Source organism: Betta splendens, chromosome 24, assembly GCF_900634795.4.
Source record: "Betta splendens chromosome 24, fBetSpl5.4, whole genome shotgun sequence".
NCBI lineage: Eukaryota > Metazoa > Chordata > Actinopteri > Anabantiformes > Osphronemidae > Betta > Betta splendens.
In genome coordinates this window covers 11798425-11818858 of record NC_040901.2, presented here as the reverse complement: position 1 = coordinate 11818858, position 20434 = coordinate 11798425, and the positions used below count along the sequence as shown (strand labels likewise).

Below are 20434 nucleotides of genomic sequence, written 5' to 3'. Positions count from 1 at the left end.
TTCGGTCCGACGCCGTCGGAGCAGCGGCTGCGTTCCTCTGCTTTTAATCTGAACGCTGGCGTGATGCTGTCTTTGTGGACCTCCGCCTCTCCTGACGGCGCAGCGTTATCGCTCCACGGCGCGGGCGGCTCCCGTTATTGTGCGCTGACTCGCCCGCTGAAAGGCGGCGGACGCGATAAGTAATCGTTTTGATGAATCAGACTCTGCTGGATGCTCACCTTGCACATTCTGCTCTGCGGCATTGTCCGAACACGCCTCCTCACCTGTAGCTTTCCCACCGCGGCCGCAATTTTGCATGTAAATCCTCTGCCTGCGTCTTCATTTCCATAGCGGCGCCGTCAAAAGAGCCGACTGCCGGGCGTTTGCCGAGTCAGCACGGGCCGCGACGCGAGGGAGCATCAGCAGCTGATGCACGGATTCAGGGAGCGGCGCTGGACGCGCGCTGTTGTGACCGGGACAAAGCGCTTTCTGTCTCCAGCTCTCGAGTCAAGAGTCTCAGAGGAGACGAGGTTTGAGCAGGAGGTCAGAAGCGCCTGGTGCTCGGTGGAGCCGCTGTTAATAAAGCGTTCATGGAGGCCTCATTTAGAAGCATCACTGCTGACACCTTGACTGTCAGCCTCATTTACTTCCACTGAACGCTTGTCTGAATATTCCTTCAGGTGGAAACATGCGGTCGAGGTAAAACGCGTCGCTTTGTCCGGTGCAGGAGCAGGAGCAGGAGCGGCCTTTTGACATCGATTCAGCCTTTCATGTCCCGTCATTCTGTTGTGATGTCGTGTCATGTGTTGTTTTTTCTCCAATTACTCTTCAGCGGCGGCGTTTAATTGATTTTAGACTGAGAGCACACACTGTGGCCAGCGGTCCGTCTTCCCGCTCACCTGTGTGTGTGTGTGTGTGTGTGTGTGTGTGTGTGTGTGTGTGTGTGTGTGTGTGTGTGTGAGCGTGTGTGTGTGTGAGCGTGTGTGTGTGTGAGCGTGTGTGTGTGTGTGTGAGCGTGTGTGTGTGTGTGTGAGCGTGTGTGTGTGTGTGTGAGCGTGTGTGTGTGTGTGTGAGCGTGTGTGTGTGTGTGAGCGTGTGTGTGTGTGTGTGTGTGTGTGTGAGCGTGTGTGTGTGTGTGTGAGCGTGTGTGTGTGTGTGTGAGCGTGTGTGTGTGTGAGAGCGTGTGTGTGTGTGAGCGCGTGCGTGCGTGCGTGCGCGTGCGTGCGTGTGTGTGTGTCTGTGTGTGTCATAGCGTGTCTGTGTGAGCGTGTGCGTGTGTTTTATCACGTCTGACAGGTGGCCGCTGCTCAAACACCCCAGTCTCGCAGGAGTCCATGTCCCCTCTCTTTGTATTTTCCCATCCGGCCTCATTAGCATTCACACGGCTTCACCTGCAGCACTCTGCGCTGGTTGAAGGCAAGTCACAGTTTAATTGTTTTGGACGTTAAAAGCTATTGTTGGGAGGAATATTGTGGAGAAGTCCCGCGTCTTTAACGCCACGGTGACCTCAGAGGAAGCGGTGCAGAGTGTCTGGACTGCAGCGCGGCCCGTGCTGAGCCTTAGCCTTACCTTATTTCCATGTTATTGAGACGTACAGTAGGTGGAGGCGTAAAGCCGTCACCGGGTAAATATTCCCTGCTGGGACGTGTTTTTATGCCTCAGCAGCGTTAGCATTTTGCAGCCACGCTTACTCCTGCTGCTCAGTCAGAGAATAGAGTAGGACAAAGTGAGGAGATGATGCTTTTCTATTCCAGTAAAGCTTTGTTCAGCATTCTGCTCTGTCTGTGATGTGACCGGCATGTTTCCTCTCTCCGCTTCCTGTTTGCAGCTTCCTACCTGCGTCTAATTGGAGGCGTCTCTGTAGGTTTTGTTTCTGGCGCTGGCAGGTATTTCAGTCTCAGCGTCGCATGTTTGCTGTATTACCTGCTCATAATAACACACCCACACATCTACAGAGTCCTGCGAGGCCAACTGCTGCCCACTGTTTAGATCTGTGTGTGTGTGTGTGTGTGTGTGTGTGTGTGTGTGTGTGTGTGTGTGTGTGTGTGTGTGTGTGTGTGTGTGTGTGTGTGTGTGTGTGTGTGTGTGTGTGTGTGTGTGTGTGTGTGTGATCACACTCTTCCTCCTCCCGCTTGGTTTTATTATTTCTCCGTCTTCTTCCTCCGCTTTCTCTCTCCTCTCTTCCCATGTGCTTTGTTTTAATTATTACTAATTCGTCTCTTCAAATCGATGTTTATTTTCCTGCCAAGCGTCTTCCCATGTTTTCTCTCTTCCTGGAGCAAGTAATTAAACCCAGAGAGAGACTGACGGGGAGTGGAGAGGAGGACAAGCGCGAGCATTCACACAACAGCAGGCTTCTGCCGCTGAAGGCTGTCACCTCCTCAGACTGCTGTGTGTGTGTGTGTGTGTGTGTGTGTGTGTGTGTGTGTGTGTGTGTGTGTGTGTGTGTGTGTGTGTGTGTGTGTGTGTGTGTGTGTGTGTGTGTGTGTGTGTGTGTGTGTGTGTGTGTGTGTGTGTGTGTGTGTGTGTGTGTGTTCCCCTTGCTCTCCAGTGCAGCTGTCAGGGCAGCAGCATCCACACTGGCCTCATTCAGCCGACACCCACACGCCCGGACCCTCACTTACTGTTTCCACATTTAGTCTGCACTCATCATTCAGTTTTGCCAACACGGATTCATTAATTCGTGAAGTGAAATCTCACACTTCAGGACCCTTTTATTACACGGCTGGAAATCGAAAGGAATGAAATGCATGATGAATTCTGCACTTGTAATAAACAATAAATAGAGACTAACTAAATTGAAGGCCAGCGTGTTGGATTCGATTCGTTTACGGATCTCAGGACATCTCACATATTCGGAGACGCCCTTTATTGAAGCATTACATATTTAAGGACATCACATTTTACAAGTAACGAGCATTTTCTTTTTTTATATTTCAAAGGTTCCTCTTCTTTGGCAGGACCTGACACATTCACTACCCACAATGCTCCAGCGGTGACAGCTGTGCTCAGTAAAGAAGCCTGAAGCTACGAGCCTCAAACATATATGAAGTGAAGTTTTGGAGATCCCGTTAGCGCTCCTTCTTTAGCATCTACTGCAGTTCATGCAGCTGCATCTCAAGTTGCACCAAAACAGTTTATATCTAATGCTGCTGTAATTCATATTTTATTACCATAAACATTGTTTTATTAGGTCTTAATCCCTGCTATAAACATTCAGCATCCAAAGAGTTAGTCCTGGAGGTGCTCACAGCGGGTTAAAGGCTCCTTTGGTACAGTAGCAGCGTACAGTATGACCCGTTTTCTGCTGAAGACACACTCAACATCATTTATTCTGAGACTACAGTCAAAATTCAGAGACATTTGAGAAAAAAAGCTGAGAAGAATTGCAGAATTTCTGCTTTTCCATGTGACTAAACAGTCTTTAAAGGCTTGTTGAACGGCCATGTGTGCCTAAGCTGTTCTACTCGAGACTTGAAGGAGATTAAGATGGAGAAAAGATGGATTTTGTGGATGGAGGAATTAGAAAGGTTGATGAGACAAAGACAAGCAGGAGGAAGAAGCGCAAATGAAGTTTTAACGGCTTTGCAGAAGTGACTGCTGGTGCGAGTGAAATGAGGAGGAGAGGGTGGTGGAGGGAAAGCGGGGCAGTGTGTCAGGACCCAGCAGGAGGAGGTGTCGGCTGAGTGGACAACTGCGTCCCCACAGACGGGCTGTAATCTGGGCCGCGTGTCCCACTGGGCCTGCTGGTCACCCAGAGGCTGGACGGGTGATTCGTCTTGGTTAGGAGCTGTCCAAGTGGACTCCCTGTGGAGCACCACACAATCATACGTGTGGAGCGAGCGCACGTGCGCACGCACACACACGCACAGAAGCGGAGCTGGAGACTTCATTGTCTGAACACACTCATAAACCAGGTTAATCCTAATTACCTAATTTTTCTGAACCGCTGTAGTATTGACGACGCCCATCATTGACAGATCTGGGTGTTGACAGTGGTGGGAGCCGGTCTCGGTCTTGTGTAAAAGCCGTATTGACGTATCTGATGTGCTCACTTTGCACAGTAAATGCCCCACGCTGCCTTTCAGGGGCCGCGTCTCCCGTTCGTCTGGACTCCAGCTGATGTTTGGAATCAATATGATCCTGTGTGGAGGCTGCAGCTGTTGGAGCAACCAGACACACATGCTTCTTTTAGAAGCAGATGTTTGACCTCGATGTTAAGTTACAGTGTGAAGCCGAGCCACCTGAATGATCACCTGTACTTGTTGTGGGAGTAAATTGTCTCTTGCCTGTCAACTATTGTTTTCTTTCCCATCAGGCAAAGGGTGTAAAACAAGCTAAAACCCGTGTTAGACTATTGAGACCCAACATCCAAATGCTTCTCCCTCTAATAAGAACAACACTTCAAAGCTGCCTGTGGGGAGCCTCTCACTTACGCGTAAGAGCTTTGTGTTCAGTCTAATGTAACATTTATATTGAATCAAAATGCATGACATTAGCCTGGAGCCTGAGCAGCAATTGACTTCACAGGGAGACTGATAGTCACGAAGATGTTCACATTTCTTGACGTATCTCTGAAGCCGGTGGAGGACAGGTGGTCCTCAGCAGAGCTCCGGTGTTGGGACGCGGCCTCGCTGTCATGCGTTGGTGACTCCACAGCTGATCTGTCCACATGCTGAGGTCTGAGCGGCAGCAGCAGCAGCAGCAGCTTGTTCCTCTGATAGACAGTGTGTCAGAAGCGTCCAGGTGTGAAATATAATTATCAGCATCACTGTTTCCTAATGACATCAGCAGTAGGCGCCGTGTGTGTTCACCACTTACTTCATAACTCACTTCCTGATTAGAGCTTGTTTGCAGGTTGCTGGATGGCCGTGGACACGGGCTCTCATTTCTTGGTCTGTGGGTCCCTGGGAGTGTTTTTATTCCTCCTCTCCGTCTCTGTGCTCCTGGCATTATTAAAGGCATTAATCACGGACATCTGACGCCTTGTTACACACACTCCTGCTTCCTTTAAACCTGCAGACAACATAATTGGTGTCAACGTGACATCTTCCTACTTAGACTCACGAATAATGGTTCATGTCCGTCAGATGGTGACGTCTGAGCTGGTTTTACCACAGTATTTGAGTCAAACCTCACATTTTGTCACACAGAACTGTTCAAATATCACATTGCTAGTTTTTTATCTCTCTTTGCAGTTCGACTCCCTGTGACCTTTTCCTGCTTTTGACTTTTGAAGGAAAAGCTGTAAAGTTGCCACATTGTTTTGACAAGTAGCCTCTCGAGCCTTTCTTCATCACAAGCCTTTCTTTCTCCCTGCTGCCCTCGTCTCTCACACCCTGCTGAGTGGGGGATCCCCAGGGAAGGCAGCTGTCAGCGGGCTGACATGGAGTATGTTACAGGAGCACCTGTGTGTGTGTGTGTGTGTGTGTGTGTGTGTGTGTGTGTGTGTGTGTGTGTGTGTGTGTGTGTGTGTGTGTGTGTGTGTGTGTGCATCACTAAAGAGAAGATGAAAGTAACAGATGAGTGATGTCTGCATGTACGGTTCACAAAACTTTGCCCCAAGACAAATGGGAGCAACATAAACAGGATGAAGCCGTTTAAGTGCTTTATTTTTTTCCACATAACTAAATATTTGACTCCTGTCTTGCTTGTTGTTTTACTGTAGTTAAAGCTTTGTTCTCGCTGCAAGGGATTAACATAAAAGCTGCACCAGACGTGCTGTAGCATCACTCTGGCTGTTCAGGGCGTCAGCTGGAGCCTCAGGCGTCTCAGTCCACCGTGTCCTGGACCAGAACCTGCTCCATCTCCGCTGCTCCACTCAGAGCCAAATATGGAAACATTTCCCGTTTGCAGCAAACAGCGTCAGACACCTTAGAGACGCGATCCCCCCTGGGCTCAGGCCGCTGTGGAGCTGTCTGATCGAATACGCTGCTACAAGGGAGGAATCCCACCAAGTCTGGCAGATATTCATCAGGTTTTAATGGCAGCAGAGCACAATAACTGTCATTTCAGAATTAATGTCATGAATGTTGAAGAAGGTCAAGTACGACCACAATCAGCCTGTAATTCATGCGTCGAGCGCCACAAACAAGCCAAACAATACATGTCAACCTTTAGCATCAGTTCAGCTGCAGAAGCAAACTCTAAAATGAATTTGGACTTCGCTCCACATTTTCCATATTTACTGTACCAGCGGCTGACTTCTGAAGGACGTCTCTCCCTATTTTCATGCGCTAACAGATCCAGGTAGATTTGCTCTTTTGCTCTCGTTTTGCGCTTGAATATTCATGAAGTTATTTAAAGCGACACCAGGTCCCTGTGGCCACCGGTGGTTTGAGCTGGACTACATTAAATACTCACCGCCGGCTCCTCCGGTTCGGCTCCTAACAGCTTCTCAGGGACAAAATGACAGAAGAGCAACAGCTTCATTTGAGTTTTTTCCTGCCTCATCACGCTGTGTTTGTACTGCATGATGAATACTGACCTGATTTAAAAGCGTCTGGCTTTCCTCTGTCGCAGGTGTTCCGTCAGAAGGCGGTGGAGCTGGGTGAAAAGCTGCTGCCAGCCTTCAAGACCCCCACCGGCATCCCCTGGGCTCTGCTCAACCTCAAGAGGTACGACGCGCGCTGCCTCTCTGTTTTCATAGCGATGCTTTAAAGAGCCCTGTGGTCGGCGGACTCGTGTGAGCCCACGACACAAGGCCTCCTTATTCCAGCCTCACACACGGAGCCGAGGGGTTTCTGTGTAGGGTGACGTTCAAGGAACTGCCTCTGAAGACGAACCACCACCAGTCCAACAACGTCAAAATGTTCTTAGCTATTTTTTATTTCACCTCTATTTTCTCTCTGTCTGTTCCACGCAGAGAGACAACTGTGTGCTGATTGTCAGCCATTAATTAAAACCCAGGTTGTCATGACGATAAACGCGCTGTGACAAATTAATTTTCTTTCTGTCTGTACGCTAGACTAGACTCACTCCCATGTTCTGTGTGTGTGTGTGTGTGTGCGTGTGCGCGTCTGTGTGTGTCTTTTCCCTGGAGGTCTGAGCAGATTGCTGGCGATGATGACTTTACCTGCATGACTGACCTATGATAGATTGGAAACGCACACACACGTTACAATAACACACACACCCCGTTAACGCTCCACTGAGCAGGCCTCCAGTTCCCATTTCTAGCAGAAGGTTGTCTTGTATGTGTCTTGTGCAGATATGACGCGTTCTGAAATTACTACTCAATTAGGAATGATAAATTGTAAGTGATCTCTTTAAATTGTAACAACAACAACAAACCCTTAAGATGGAAACAGCTGAAGACTTCCCAGAAGAAACATCAGGGAGCTCTCTCGCTGCCTGTGTAACCTTGACACAGTTTGAAGCAGCACGAGTCTGTAAAGCACACAGACTTGCTAACAAGCCCCAATTATCATCTTTCCCTTTATCATCAATATCCCTCCATCTCCTTTACCCTCAATTCCTTCATTATTCATCTTTTAAGAGCTTCCCTTCGCTCTGTACGTCGTACCCAGACTGACCTAGCAGAGCTTTCAGACTGTAGGTGCACTCACTCCGCGGCCTTGTTCTTATTCCCTCTCTGCGTTTTTTCATCACTCTGCCCTGTAGCTATAGAAGAGCCCAAGTGGGGCTGCAAGAAATAAGGCCATAGTTTAAAAGGCCTTATTGCTTCTGCACTGAGCAAACCTTGTTTGCGCAGTTGCACTGTGTTCATTTTATAGAACAAGATAAGTAATTTTCTCCGTCTTCTGATGTCTCTGCTGCTTTTAGTTTGTCCGGATCAATTAAAATGAGTTTTGCAATAAGTGTACTTGTCGTCAAAGGGCCTGTTTTGGTTTGTTGTTAAAGGTTAATGCAGGCAGCATGTAGTAACCAGTAAATACATCAGTTCTGTTACTAGGTGCAGTCGCGTCACTGGCCCCGTAAGAGCTCCAGACTGTAACTGGTTGAGCGTTTCCAGATGAATCCTGCACAACGTCACAGCAGCAAAGTGTGTCCTGCTGTTCAGCCACCGCAGGAACTCAACACTGCGTTTTGGCCAAATCTGACTCAGGATCTGCCCCTTTCTGTTGCTCTACCTTTGGAACACAGGTCTGGAAATTCCTTGGGAATCTTTTACCGTATGTGATGGAAAACACTGTAAATTATTCATCAGCGTGAGCAGAGGGGAATCTGGTCTTCTTCCTCCGGTTGATTCATATTCAGGCGAAACACGACCTCAGCTTGGTCTGAAAAGTCGCTCAACTGTGTGCAGAGGCTTTACATTAGAATGTGTGTCTGTGTTGTGATGTGTTCAGGGACTCTATAAGTCATCTTAGTTTCTGCTCAACCCTAAACCTAATCACAACCATTGCCTCAACATCTGGGTCTGAGCTGAACTGTATATTTGTAGTCGATCTAAGTCGACGTTTCCCTGGCTGCGTGCTGTATCACAGCCAGATGTGCAGTATCTCTGCATGGACACGCAGTGTGCAGCCGCGCTCTCTGATCTGTAAGCGGAGTTGAGCCGTGGCAGCACTTTCTTTCTCTGACTTCACACGCTAGTTACCAGGTTGTTATCTGGCCCTGCCAGTCTGTCCCGTAGCTCCTCCATTAGCATTCACACTGATAAAGCTGCCACTGCACAGCACAGGGACGGGCCTTAATGGGACGAGGCGCTGTGAGACTGTGCCGAGGCGTCTGGATCCCTGTCATTTGCTGTTCGCTGCTTCTACATCATGGGGCTGAAGGTGTCCTGTACGTACACTTACACACAACTGGCTGGAAAAAAACAGCTGTTTTTAGCTGGTTGTAATTACAACAAAGCTGTGATTTAGAAACGTTAAATGAGTGGCTGCAGCTTGAGGAGAAACTCGGCTGCTTAAAGCAATGTCAAAGCTTCTGTCTTATCTTGAAGAATGTGTAAAATATTAGTTTTGGAGAGATTTGCCTCCTCAGCGACAAACTGTGGGGCTGTAGGATCTGTGGTGCTGGAGCCTGACGGGATGAGGTCACGCTGCCTGGTCCTGATGCGGGGGAGCGCTACCCAGGTGATCTCCTGAGTAACGCCCGGTGACAGCACAAGGGCAAGCCTGTCTGCGTTCCACCGGCGTAATGAGCACACGCTTGTACATACACCAGACAAACATGTTATCAGCCGCCGCACAGTCTCGCTGCCTCGGGGCACTTTATAACAACAAAGAAAAGTCTGGCATCCAGAGTATCCAGAGATGGTGTTGAAGGCGCGCACACTGAAATTTATACACTCGGTGCGGCTCTCCTCGACAGTAACCCAAGGCAGTGGAAGGCAGTCGTGATTTAAGGCCTCTAATTAAGTTGCTAACTGTGAATCTATCGCAATTCACATTTTCCCTGCCCCCGGAGGAGGAGACGTACAATGGATTTTACGACAGAGGAAGAAATATTGAGGGAGGAGAGAAGAGAGAGGTCGTGGCACGGATGAGGACGGGCTCGGTGGAGGAGGAGAACCGGGCCAGAACGTGGGTTTGATGCGGACGCGGGGGGCGAAGGCAGCGTTAGCGGAGGGGGCGCCTGCTGTTGCTACATGCTAATTTATGGAGATGGAGAGGCTGCTGTGTTTTTTCCAGGTTACCGCTTGGCACGCTGCTGCTGCTGTTGGCGCCGCAGAAGGGACCGGAGGCTATGAAAGTAGCAGTCTGCCGTTTGTCATTTCACAGCTGGCATAGAAACGACCACGGGTGTAGGAGGAGAAGCAGACTGGGCCTTTAAAGCAGTGGGAAGCAGTCGGATCTGGAGGCGATGCACCTCAGACCGGCTTCTAGTACATGTGACATCATCATTTTATTCCTACACAGAGACAGCTTGTTCCTTTATGGGTGTCATTAAGTCCTGGGAGAGATGGGGAATGTAGAGCGGGCTGCTCGGTACCAGAGTTCTGGAAACTGGGCCACCAGGACATCCGCATGAGCGGTCAAACACAACGGGAGGAGCCCGATCAGATCAACTGTGCAGCAGGATCGTCCCAGCGCAGGAAGTGCCTGGACCAGCTTCATGGTTATAAACGTCTGTGATCGTTTGATCACGTCTGACGTTGAAGCGCAGACTTCAGGAGCAGAACATGTGCTTCGTTCCTGCCTGATGGGCCACGAATGTTTGATTTGACCTCATGACGGAGGTTTATTCAGCGATCGCTTGAGCATCAGCTGCTGTAATGGACACAACCGCAGAGCGGCCGTGCAGCCAGGTGTGACTCAGCTTTGGTCGATACTTACAGTAGTAAAATAGCTCATATTTACCGTCAGTGGCAGTGAATCCGTGACTGTATTGACTTACTGTAAGTACTCACGGATTCAAAGTCTTGGCACAGCATCTGAGAATGAATTCAGCTTTCATGTGTGAGAGCAATAACATGTTCTTTATTCTTTGGAAAGTGAATTAATCTTGCTTTAAGTCAATTTAATTATTTAGCTTAGTTAATTTAATAAGTGTGTTCAAACAAACAGAGGGGCTCTGGCACGTCTAGCTTCATTTTAATTAGGTTCCAGCCACTATCCAGTATCTGGAATGGTGTTGGATTTGTTATTCTGCAGCTGCTCAGATTAAAGATATTCCAGACACACGCTGGTGCAGCCTCCGTGTGGCTCCCTGCCTCCGCTCTCTGGCTTCTAAGCCGCGTTAAACCGCCGTGCGTGTGATTACAGGCGTCCATACAACTAATAAACACAGTTGCCAGCTCCAGCGCTGACCCTGATCCGCGGCTCCGCTCCTCCTGACGTTAGGCTGACTGGATTAACTCCATGGTGTAATGGGAGACAAATTAAGGCTTGTGCGGCGTGATGAGTTGAAGGGGGCATAATTAGTATGTTCATCCACCTCTTTGAAGACGTGTGTGTTTGGCTCTGCTCCTGGTTCACACTCGCGCTCCTCACATCTTTGCTTTGTTGGACGCTCCCCCGCTTCTGCTTCCTGTGTGTGGCGCCAATGAAGGTGCCTGCAGAATCATTCGTCTCCCGCTCTTCCCGTTCAGTGGCGTCGGGAGAAACTGGCCGTGGGCATCGGGCGGCAGCAGCATCCTGGCAGAGTACGGCACCCTGCACCTGGAGTTCATGCACCTCAGCAAACTCTCCGGGAATCCAGAGTTCGCTCAGAAGGTGAATATTCCTGACCTTCCCGGACGCTACATGTGAATATTCTGTGTTTTACCACTTTGTTTCTTTGAACTCTTAGGTGATGAACATTAGGAAGGTCCTGAACCGCCTGGACAAGCCCCAGGGGCTGTACCCCAACTACCTGAACCCCAACAGTGGCCAGTGGGGCCAGCGTAAGTCTGCATCACGCATCCTGAGTAAAGACTGAACCCATGTTAGTGCTGTACGGCTCTGCCCCTGGGTTCAGCCTGCTCCTCTGTCATTTTGGTACCTAGATACTCTAATGCGCATATTAATCACGCTGACAAGATAAAGAGACACATTTTCCACCTGCAGTAAACACCGTGTTATTAAAGTGATGACCAGAGGCTGGAATCTTTGCTAATGTTACTGCAACATGGGCTCGAATCAGAACCGGTCATAAAATTAGCATTTATCGCTGGAAGGGTGTCATCAAAGTTGGACCTTCTCCTTCCCAAGATGACACTGAAACACTGATGCATGCAAATTACCACTTGTCTAGATTACAGCGGTGCACTTTATGTGTCTCTGTCAAAGCAAACCGGCGCCGCACCTGTAATTTGTGCAGGAACACTGGGAGAGGGCACGTATTCCTCTTCTAATCATCACCACGCTGGCGTCGGCCATTATTTCTCAACTTCCTCCTGAACCCGCCTTTAATGAGCCTAGAATGTATAATGAGCAGCAGCACGGCGTGTTTTAAATGTAGACGTTGACCAAACAACCAGAACAAATGTAATGTGAACACTTCCTCCGTTCCTTTATTGGACTTTGCTCCAGAACTACTTCCGTCTTCATACTTGGTGCGACCTGGGACATCACGTGTTCTCACACTCAGCCACAGAGACTGTAATAAAAGAAGAAGTGAGTAAAGTAAAGTTATACAGAGAGAAGCGGTGTGAGTCCAGCAGGCTGTCCAACAGAAACAATGTCAAAGCAAACTCGGCTGCAGAACCAGAACCAGAACCTTGAGGAACAGCCGCCCGCGCGTCTGCACCTGCTGCGTTCTCATTCCAGCTGCCTGGCAGGAATCAGACATTAGAGACACCAGGTCAGGAATCCATTAGAAATGCTTTGCTTGGAACTGTCGCAGATTCCAAACGGCACCGAGGCTTAATTTTCTGTGTAATTCATTGAGGTGAGATTGTGGAGCTGCACCAGTCGGGGGTGCTTCCTGCTGCTGCAGCGTCTGAGCGCCTCCGATATGAAGCGATGGAGACTTAATTGTTTTCACGCCGGTCGGTGGAGCCGAGGTTCTGCCTGGTGCCCGTCGCTGTGGCAGCGGCGTCTGTCTGGACCCAGACCTGCACCTCACGTTCGCTATCTCCCTCATCGGAGCGCTCCATAAAAGCAGCGCTGGCGTTTAGCTGACACGGTTAACCGCAGCCAGGAGCTGTGTTTTCATCTAAGGATTTTATGCTAATTCTGACACACTCGATTAGCATTGCTGAGTAGAAACAGCGAGTTTGAACCAAAAGAGGAGAAAAGCATAGAAATGCTCCGATGCTCGTGTTCGTCACTGAGGGTTTTGCATCTAGGAGGGAATTATGCAATAGTAATGGGAAGGCTTTTGTTGAATAAATTATGATGTAGGGATATTTGCAGCCTAATGTTGTCTGAAACGTATTTCAACAGCAAAGCTTCTGTGGGAAGCTTTGCTGTTGACCTATGGGCTGCGTCGCTTTCATCTCGTCTCATCATCAGCGGTTCCTCCTGACGTTCACGCACGCGCGTGGTTTCCCGCTTGCAGCCTTATCGGCACCTTCTCAGCCTCCTGACTTCAGGGTGATCACAGCTGACATTTAATCTGTGCACAGCGCAAACAGGGCCGGACCCCGTTAATGAGCCATGCATATGGATGAGCCTTCAATGACAGGCAGCGGAGCAGCCGCCTGGAGGCCGCGCGCTGTGGAAGCAGCCGGTCTGTGGAGGCGCGTGCAGCTCTTACACTGTGACCAACCTGTGTGTTGCAGATCACGTGTCTGTCGGCGGTTTGGGCGACAGCTTCTACGAGTACCTGCTCAAGGCCTGGCTGATGTCTGACAGGAACGACGAGGAAGGCAAGAAGATGTACTACGACTCCCTGCAGGTGCGTGAGACCGGACGCGGAGGAGGAAAGAGGGGCGCGGGTTGTTTCATTCACACCTGCGTTTACTGAAGCAGTGAGGAGAAGCCTCGCTAGCTGCATGTACCTGTCAGTGGCCGGTTCACTCCCAGCACTGATCTCCACCGGTCGCCATCTTCATTCTCAGGCCTTTTCTAACGCTCGGTCCATGATGAGCCTCATCAGTGAAGATTCGCGCTGATGGAAACCAAATTATAACTGTTAGCGTTAGTTGTTTTCCTCGTGGTTTTACACTCGTACTCACTGAGAGCAGGCGGACAGATGAGCAGCACACGCTAGGAACGGAACAGATGAATCTACGCTGACAACAGCTTCCTGAGAACCCGACCAACGCACACACACACTTGAGTGGACAGCTTTTGTCTGTTTAAACAAATCGTTAAGTTGCAGCGACAAGCGATGGGACTCAGCTGGAGGACGCCGATCGGCTGCTTGTCTGTCACACACTGGGGAGGGAATATATTACAGAGAGACTGAAACTGAATTAATTCCCCATAATCCCCCTCCATCTTTAAGGCTTATGGCTGATGTCGCTGCCTTCGTGGAGCAGCGGCCGGCGCAGTAACGGTGGAAACGACGTCCCGTAACATCTGTACTTGTCTCCGTCAGGCGATCGAGACCAACCTGATCCGGAAGTCGAGCAGCGGCCTGACCTACATAGCGGAGTGGAAGGGGGGGCTGCTGGAGCACAAGATGGGCCACCTGACGTGCTTCGCAGGCGGCATGATCGCCCTGGGCGCCGACGGAGCGGCCAGCGACAGGACGGGCCACCAGATGGAGCTGGCGGCCGAGATCGCCAGGACGTGTCACGAGTCGTACAGCAGGACCGGTAACGCTCGCTCCGGGTTTAGGGCTGACGTGGCTGCGCACCGGGTGGTTTCAGCGCTCTTCTTCTCTGCAGCTCTGAAGCTGGGCCCAGAGGCGTTCCGCTTCGACGGCGGCGTGGAGGCCATCGCCACCCGCCAGAACGAGAAGTACTTCATCCTCCGCCCCGAGGTCATCGAGACCTACATGTACATGTGGAGGTTCACCCACGACCCCAAGTACAGAGAGTGGGGCTGGGAGGCTGTGCAGGTACGTGCATACTGTACACTGTACGCCGTGGTCAAGATGATTCTGTAGTCCGTGAACTTAGATGGTGGGAATTAAATTCAGGAAGGAAACAAGGAAGGTCAATCTACTGGACCCGTGTTCCTGTTTAGCACATCTGCTGATATTTAAAGTGCATTAGGGGCGTGACTGATGCTGATGCTGTCTGTGTCCAGGCTTTGGAGCAGCACTGTAAAGTAGAGGGAGGCTACAGCGGCATCAGGGACGTCTACTCCTCCAGCCCGAACCACGACGACGTTCAGCAGAGCTTCTACTTGGCCGAGACGCTAAAGTAAGACAGGAACTGAACAACTGTCTGCTCCGGGTGTGAAGGAACTGCACGCACGCACGCACGCACGCACGCACGCACGCACGCACGCACGCACGCACGCACGCACGCACGCACGCACGCACGCACGCACGCACGCACGCACGCACGCGTAAACACCAGAGTGTGATGTTATTATTCATTCAGACACAGCTCCACTGTGGCTGAGGTCACAGCGAGGTCCACTACTCAGAAGGCTGAGTGAGTCTGAGAGGCTTTTGAAGCCGCCGTATGTCTCAGATTCCAGCGTGGCTCAGACCAGAGGTGAGCGGGTCCGATAGCGGAGCCCCTTAGATTCTGCAGCTCGGCTGAATTCTATGTATTTATTTCTTTGTTTCTGCTCGTGGCCCTGACACCGAGAGCGTCCGCCCAGTGACTTCTGGACAAGTCCCATCACATCCTCAGCGAGCAGATTTCATTCCCCCAGAAATGATGGAGGCAAATCCGCCCACAGTTATAATGGGAAAGTAATTAGAAACAGACTTTAGAAGTGATTCGCTGCAAATGCAGATATGAGGACGAGGCGTCTAAGCCTGCTTCATTCACACACTGGCTGTTTCTGCTGTAAAGGAAGCTTCTCCTCACGTCTCTTTAATAGTCGCCTGATTCCTTCACTTAACTGCCCCACGCCAGGCTGCGCGCTAACGCGCTCGTGGGGGCGTGACTCTGCAAACGTGTTGTCGGCCTCACAGTGTGATGTCTGCCGGCTAACGGGGCTCTCCTCCTCAGATGGCGCTCCAACTGTGCTGAGTCTGTTTAAAGTCCCATCCATGCAGCACGAAAGTCACCGGAAACGCCTCATTAGCATTATCTAACATCAGAGGCCTCCCACCGACAGCTGCAGGAAAAATCAGAGTGTAATTGAGCAGCAGCTTGGACAGGAGCACAATGATTGCCCCATCCGTCAGCCGGCGTCATCCCCTTGATAACGGACCTCGCAAAGCGGACACACAAAGCATCCATCCCGTTTAGCAGCACACCCACAGGTCCAATCCTGCTAATGTAACAGTGGAATCTTGGCAGCGGGCGGCGCCACTTCCTGGATCCATCTTCGGCCGCTGCCAAGGACACGGCCGTGCTTCACGCCGCCGCCGCCTTCAGCCGCTCTCTAGTGCTCGGCTGGCAGGCGACGGCGGCGGGGACGTGTTGTGGCGGACGAGCGGCTCCTCTGAATCACACACACTGCGCCAAAAATCATTGTCTAATTAACCAGAACCATTGGATTCAAAGAATACAACCATCAAAACGCACTTCACTCTTAATGGCGTCTTTATTTGAGCGCTGCTCAGAATGCGGATGATTGACAGGACAGAGCTGAGCAGGAAATAACTGAGACGCTTCCTGACAAGGATGTCGACAAAACAACAAGTCCTTGTTCCAGTTAATTCCTCTTTTTCTTCCTTAATGAATTCAGATCTGTCCTGCAGCTGTTTGCTAATAGATGATGGTAATGTTTCAGAGTTTCATAAGGTTTGATGATGCTGTGCAGCCAAACTTCATCATCATAAACTCTTCTGATCCCGAGCCGCGCCCGTCCTTTCCTCACAGTTCCACATCTGTTTCATCAGCGCACTGGCAGGAGGACGGCTGATAAATATTGCAGGAGCAGAACACAACTCGAAATATTATCAAAAGCGCTGAGGAGGAAGCAGAGCGGATCCCCAGCTAGTCGTCGCTAAAAAGAAATGAAAACAGGGGTTGGAGTGCGTTTATGTAATCAAAACATTGTCTGCCCTGAAGATTCCGCTGTTGGTGCTGGAGCTGTTTGAAAGCAGACAACAATCATGTGCTCGACCTGCAGCTGGACACAAACGCTCGCGTGCTTAAAAGCCTCGGCGAAATGGAGGCAGAGTGGGGGGCAGAGGCCGAGCCCGTTGCTCCCTCTGGTCCTCGCTCCCCGGTTTCAGGAGCCGCTCGTTCGCTCACGTTCTGACTGCGCTGTGCTTCCTCTCCAGGTATCTGTACCTGCTCTTCTCCGACGACGACCACCTGCCGTTCGACCACTGGGTCTTCAACACGGAGGCTCATCCCCTGCCGGTCATCAAGAAGGACCGAACGGAGACACCCAACGAAGTGGAGTAGTCCCCCTACCACCCACCCACCCACGCCGGGGACGCCGGGCCTCGGCGCATCACGTTTTAACGTTTCCTTTAAGATGAAATCCTCCGGAGCTTTCGAGTCGTTGTCCATGTTCATGTGGTCGAGCTGAGACGTGACTGCGGTCACTGCTGCAGTAGGTGGTGAATGACTAGAAACCCACAATGTGATGAAGCAGCGTCTCCGCCTGCTCGGATGTTACAGCGGGAGTGTGACGTCTGTGGCCAGTCTCACCTTGTTCACTAGTTTTTTTCTGTGTCACCAGTGGAACCAGTCGTCAGAGAACTGTGCTGTGACTCAACGACATCTTAGCTTTTTTGTTTTGAGCGAGGCGGTGGAACGAACCTTCCCAGCACAAACCACCTCCTCCCGCCTGGTTTCCTCCTCCCTCCCCTGAGTTCGCTGTGATGTGAAACGGACCGGACCACCGCTCGCCCCGTGGTTCCTCCACCGCGTATCTCAGTCTTAGTTCCTCTGTGTTTGTCTGGCTCCTAATTCCTTCACCAGTATTTCTGCGGTTTGACCAATAGAGGGTTTTTAAAGCTGGAGATCATATCACTGCTCTTCGTCTTCAGTGAAAGAGAACTTTTACCTTCATCATTCAGTCTTCCTCTGTGGTTTGCGATCATTTAATTTGACCAGGACATGTTGTTGGGAGCGTGGGTGAAGCTCTGCTGCTGTACGTGCTTGCTTTGAGTAGTAAATATTAAACCTGATTCAGCTGATCTCTGACGGCCCTGCCGGTCCCTCTGGTCCTGGCGCCGGAGCGTAGGACAGGCCGTCGGACCTTCTCTCCTCTATGAGGAGACGCAGATTTCACCCCGACACACAACAAGCCATACGCCGTCAACGCAGCTTTACCATCCTGTCACTGACGCCACTACCTTCACCTCCACCGTCATGGACCGTTCTGTCGTTTACCCTTGTTAACTCATGTTTGTTGAGAGTTCAACACTGACCCGGTGATTTAGTCCAATTTAAGGCAAAGGTTCCTCCCAGCGCCACACAGAACTGTTTAGTCTTGGATCTAGTGCCTTCACTGTTGAAGAGGAGTTAGAGGGAGAAGCAGCTGAGGTCTGAAATAGTCCTGGAGCTTTAAGTAGGGTCCCGAAGCTCAGATGAGGATTGTACCAAAACCAGAAGGGATGAAACAGAAATCCTCCTTTTATTGGGATATTTAATGTACAGTGACTTTAGCTGGAGAGCAGCTCCAGATTCAGTGGATGCGTGTGTGATCAGACCGTTAAAGACCCGAGGATCACACGGCTTCTAAATAAGATCTCTAGCTTCTGTTTGAGCATCAAGCAGAAGAACTGCACTGACATCTAGTGGCGACTGAAGCCGGGCTCAGTGACAGCGGCTCAAAATGAATTCATGTCTGCAATGGATTGAAAACTGCAGTTGCTCAAATGACAGAATGAGAGAATGTAGAGGACGTGTGGGTGGAAGGAAGACCCAACCAAATAAAGTCCGTCTGCAGCAAAGACCAATAGAAAAAGCATCTCAAATGGTTTTAACTCTAGTTAAGCCTCTTTGCTTTAAGCGTCCACACAACCTGTATAAAATATCTATTTAATTTCCTTCCTTTTCTTTTGGAAACCAAAACCAAAAATGCTGACGTCTGCTCCCTGTGCTCCGTCAGACGTGACGTATCTGTGAGGAATCTGTGCAGGCGCCAGTGTTCGATGCTCCCTGTAACTAGACTTTGCTTTAGGGGCAGCTCTTATTTTATCTACGCGACGATGTGTTGTAATTCTGTGTTAATTTATTCTGTAGTAGTGAATGTGTGATGTGGAGTGGGGAGCGTCCTCCAGGGGGCGCTGTGGGTCAGAGAAGACCCTGAACACAAGGCTTCACGCCTGCTGGAATCAACACTCACCTGATCATTAACCCGGTTAGTGATGGCAGGTGAGGGTTTTCATCAGACAGAGGTCTCGAGGATGATTAGAACTCAATGAATGTACCATCCAATGTGAAGTCAAGAATATGTGTTATGCTTTTTGTCTGTGTTTTTGATTTCTTCTATCCTTGAAAGCACAAAAAGACGGATCTGAGAGTACAGCAGAGTAAAAGTGGTGAGTGATGCTTGTTGGTCTGTTTACTGTCGCTCACCTCATCTGTAACATGGCAGATGATCTCAGAGGAGTCGCTGCGTCCACTATACTGTAGTTCATCCTCAAGGTGGCAGCTCTGATAGGAAACACTGAGCGTCCAAGGGTGGTCCCACCGGGGCTTCATTCACTGCAGTCCTGTTTTATTATCAGTGCATCTTCATGATATCTGTAATTAATGATTTGATCTTGTGTTGTCAAATTTACGACTTTGGGCCCTAGTGATACTAAACATCCTTTTTGACTGAGGCCGACTGATATCTTTGTCGTAGCTGGTCATGAAGCCAGTTCTGTGAAGGCCTCTGTGATGATGAGCTTAATGTAACACCCCCAGTGGTTGATGTATTTAGTCTGCAGTCACGTGGTTTCCACCAGTAGATTCTGATTCAAGGGCTAATCGTCTGAATTACCCCCTAGTCGTCCGAGCCTCCGGCCCTTCGGTGTAGAACCCTCCTGGTAGTTTCCACTACCTGCACAGGCAGAGGATCCAGAATGTATTTAGTCGTTCGTGTGAGCCACCAGTGTGACGTTGGCTTCCGCTTCGTGGTGTGACATCAGACACCTGCTCGTTCTCCTTCGCAGACTTGATTTTATTTTCCTTTTTGTTTTAAAAATGTTGAATTGTTTTTGGTGACTTCCTGAAACTGTATTGATGATCATTCCAGTGCTTTTCTATCGGTGAATATTAAGGGAGAATGTCAGCTCATAGACCTCACAGTTCATTTACACACACCCTAAAGGCATTTTATGATCTTCAAATGTTCCTAATGTCTCTTTTGGTTGATTAATTGATTGACTAAGACTCTGCAGAAGTGATCAGACCCCGGATTTCCACAGAGCTGACGTTCTCCTTTTTTAAATGTGTGAAACCAACCTCAGAAATGTATCTGTACAAAATATTGCTGATAATCATTCCATTGCACATTGATAGTTTACCTTGTGTTTATATGCAATATTTTAATTTTGTGGGGGAAATTGTTCTACTGTGTTAATATGATTATTAAAAAAATGTAAATATTCAATTTGGGCAAATGAGCCGCTACATTTATATAAAACTCTTCTGAGCTTATGGATTAAAATATTAATGAGCAGCAGACTTTTTAATAAACTATATTTGTTACACTTCTATTGTGAATAAAAGTCTTTTAATAAGTGCTGCGTTGGGTTTGGTTTCTGTCCTTTGTCCTATAGTAGGTTTGCTGTGATGCATTTACAAATGCATCATCTCTTTAAACAGCTTTGTGTTTCACTGTTAATGAATAAACGTGTGTAAAGTGCACGTTAATGCTCCTCGGCGCTAAAATAAAGTTGTTTTTAGCGAGTTACTGTGTTTTCCTCATCTTTCCACCAGGGGGCAGCAAAGGGCCGTGGAAACAGGAGAGAGACACTTGAACCTTATAAATATTTAGCTTCATTTATTGTGTGTTTTTTTATTTATTTCAGGCTTAAAGCACCTTCTGTCAGTCTGTTTAGATTCTAAAAGGTTCCTTCTCCTTCTGTTCACCCTCTGGCAACATTGTCGCTTCTGTCTGACGTGTCTAAAAGCATCCCAGCGGCACCA

The 20434-nt window shown here is 49.5% G+C and overlaps 1 protein-coding gene across 2 annotated transcripts in view; it reads left to right on the top strand.

The window, feature by feature from the left end:
• The window catches only part of man1a1 (mannosidase, alpha, class 1A, member 1), a 60619-nt gene extending 40593 nt beyond the window's left edge, over positions 1 to 20026 (top strand). For both annotated transcript variants that reach the window (XM_029140888.3, XM_029140889.3), the window contains exons 5-12: positions 6502 to 6596; positions 10982 to 11105; positions 11182 to 11275; positions 13097 to 13212; positions 13858 to 14077; positions 14150 to 14322; positions 14514 to 14629; positions 16621 to 20026. In XM_029140888.3, coding sequence (XP_028996721.1) covers positions 6502 to 6596; positions 10982 to 11105; positions 11182 to 11275; positions 13097 to 13212; positions 13858 to 14077; positions 14150 to 14322; positions 14514 to 14629; positions 16621 to 16747 — 1065 coding nt within the window. In that variant the 3' untranslated portion in view covers positions 16748 to 20026. The remainder of the gene's footprint in view (positions 1 to 6501; positions 6597 to 10981; positions 11106 to 11181; positions 11276 to 13096; positions 13213 to 13857; positions 14078 to 14149; positions 14323 to 14513; positions 14630 to 16620) is intronic.
• The last annotated feature ends 408 nt before the right edge of the window (positions 20027 to 20434 follow it).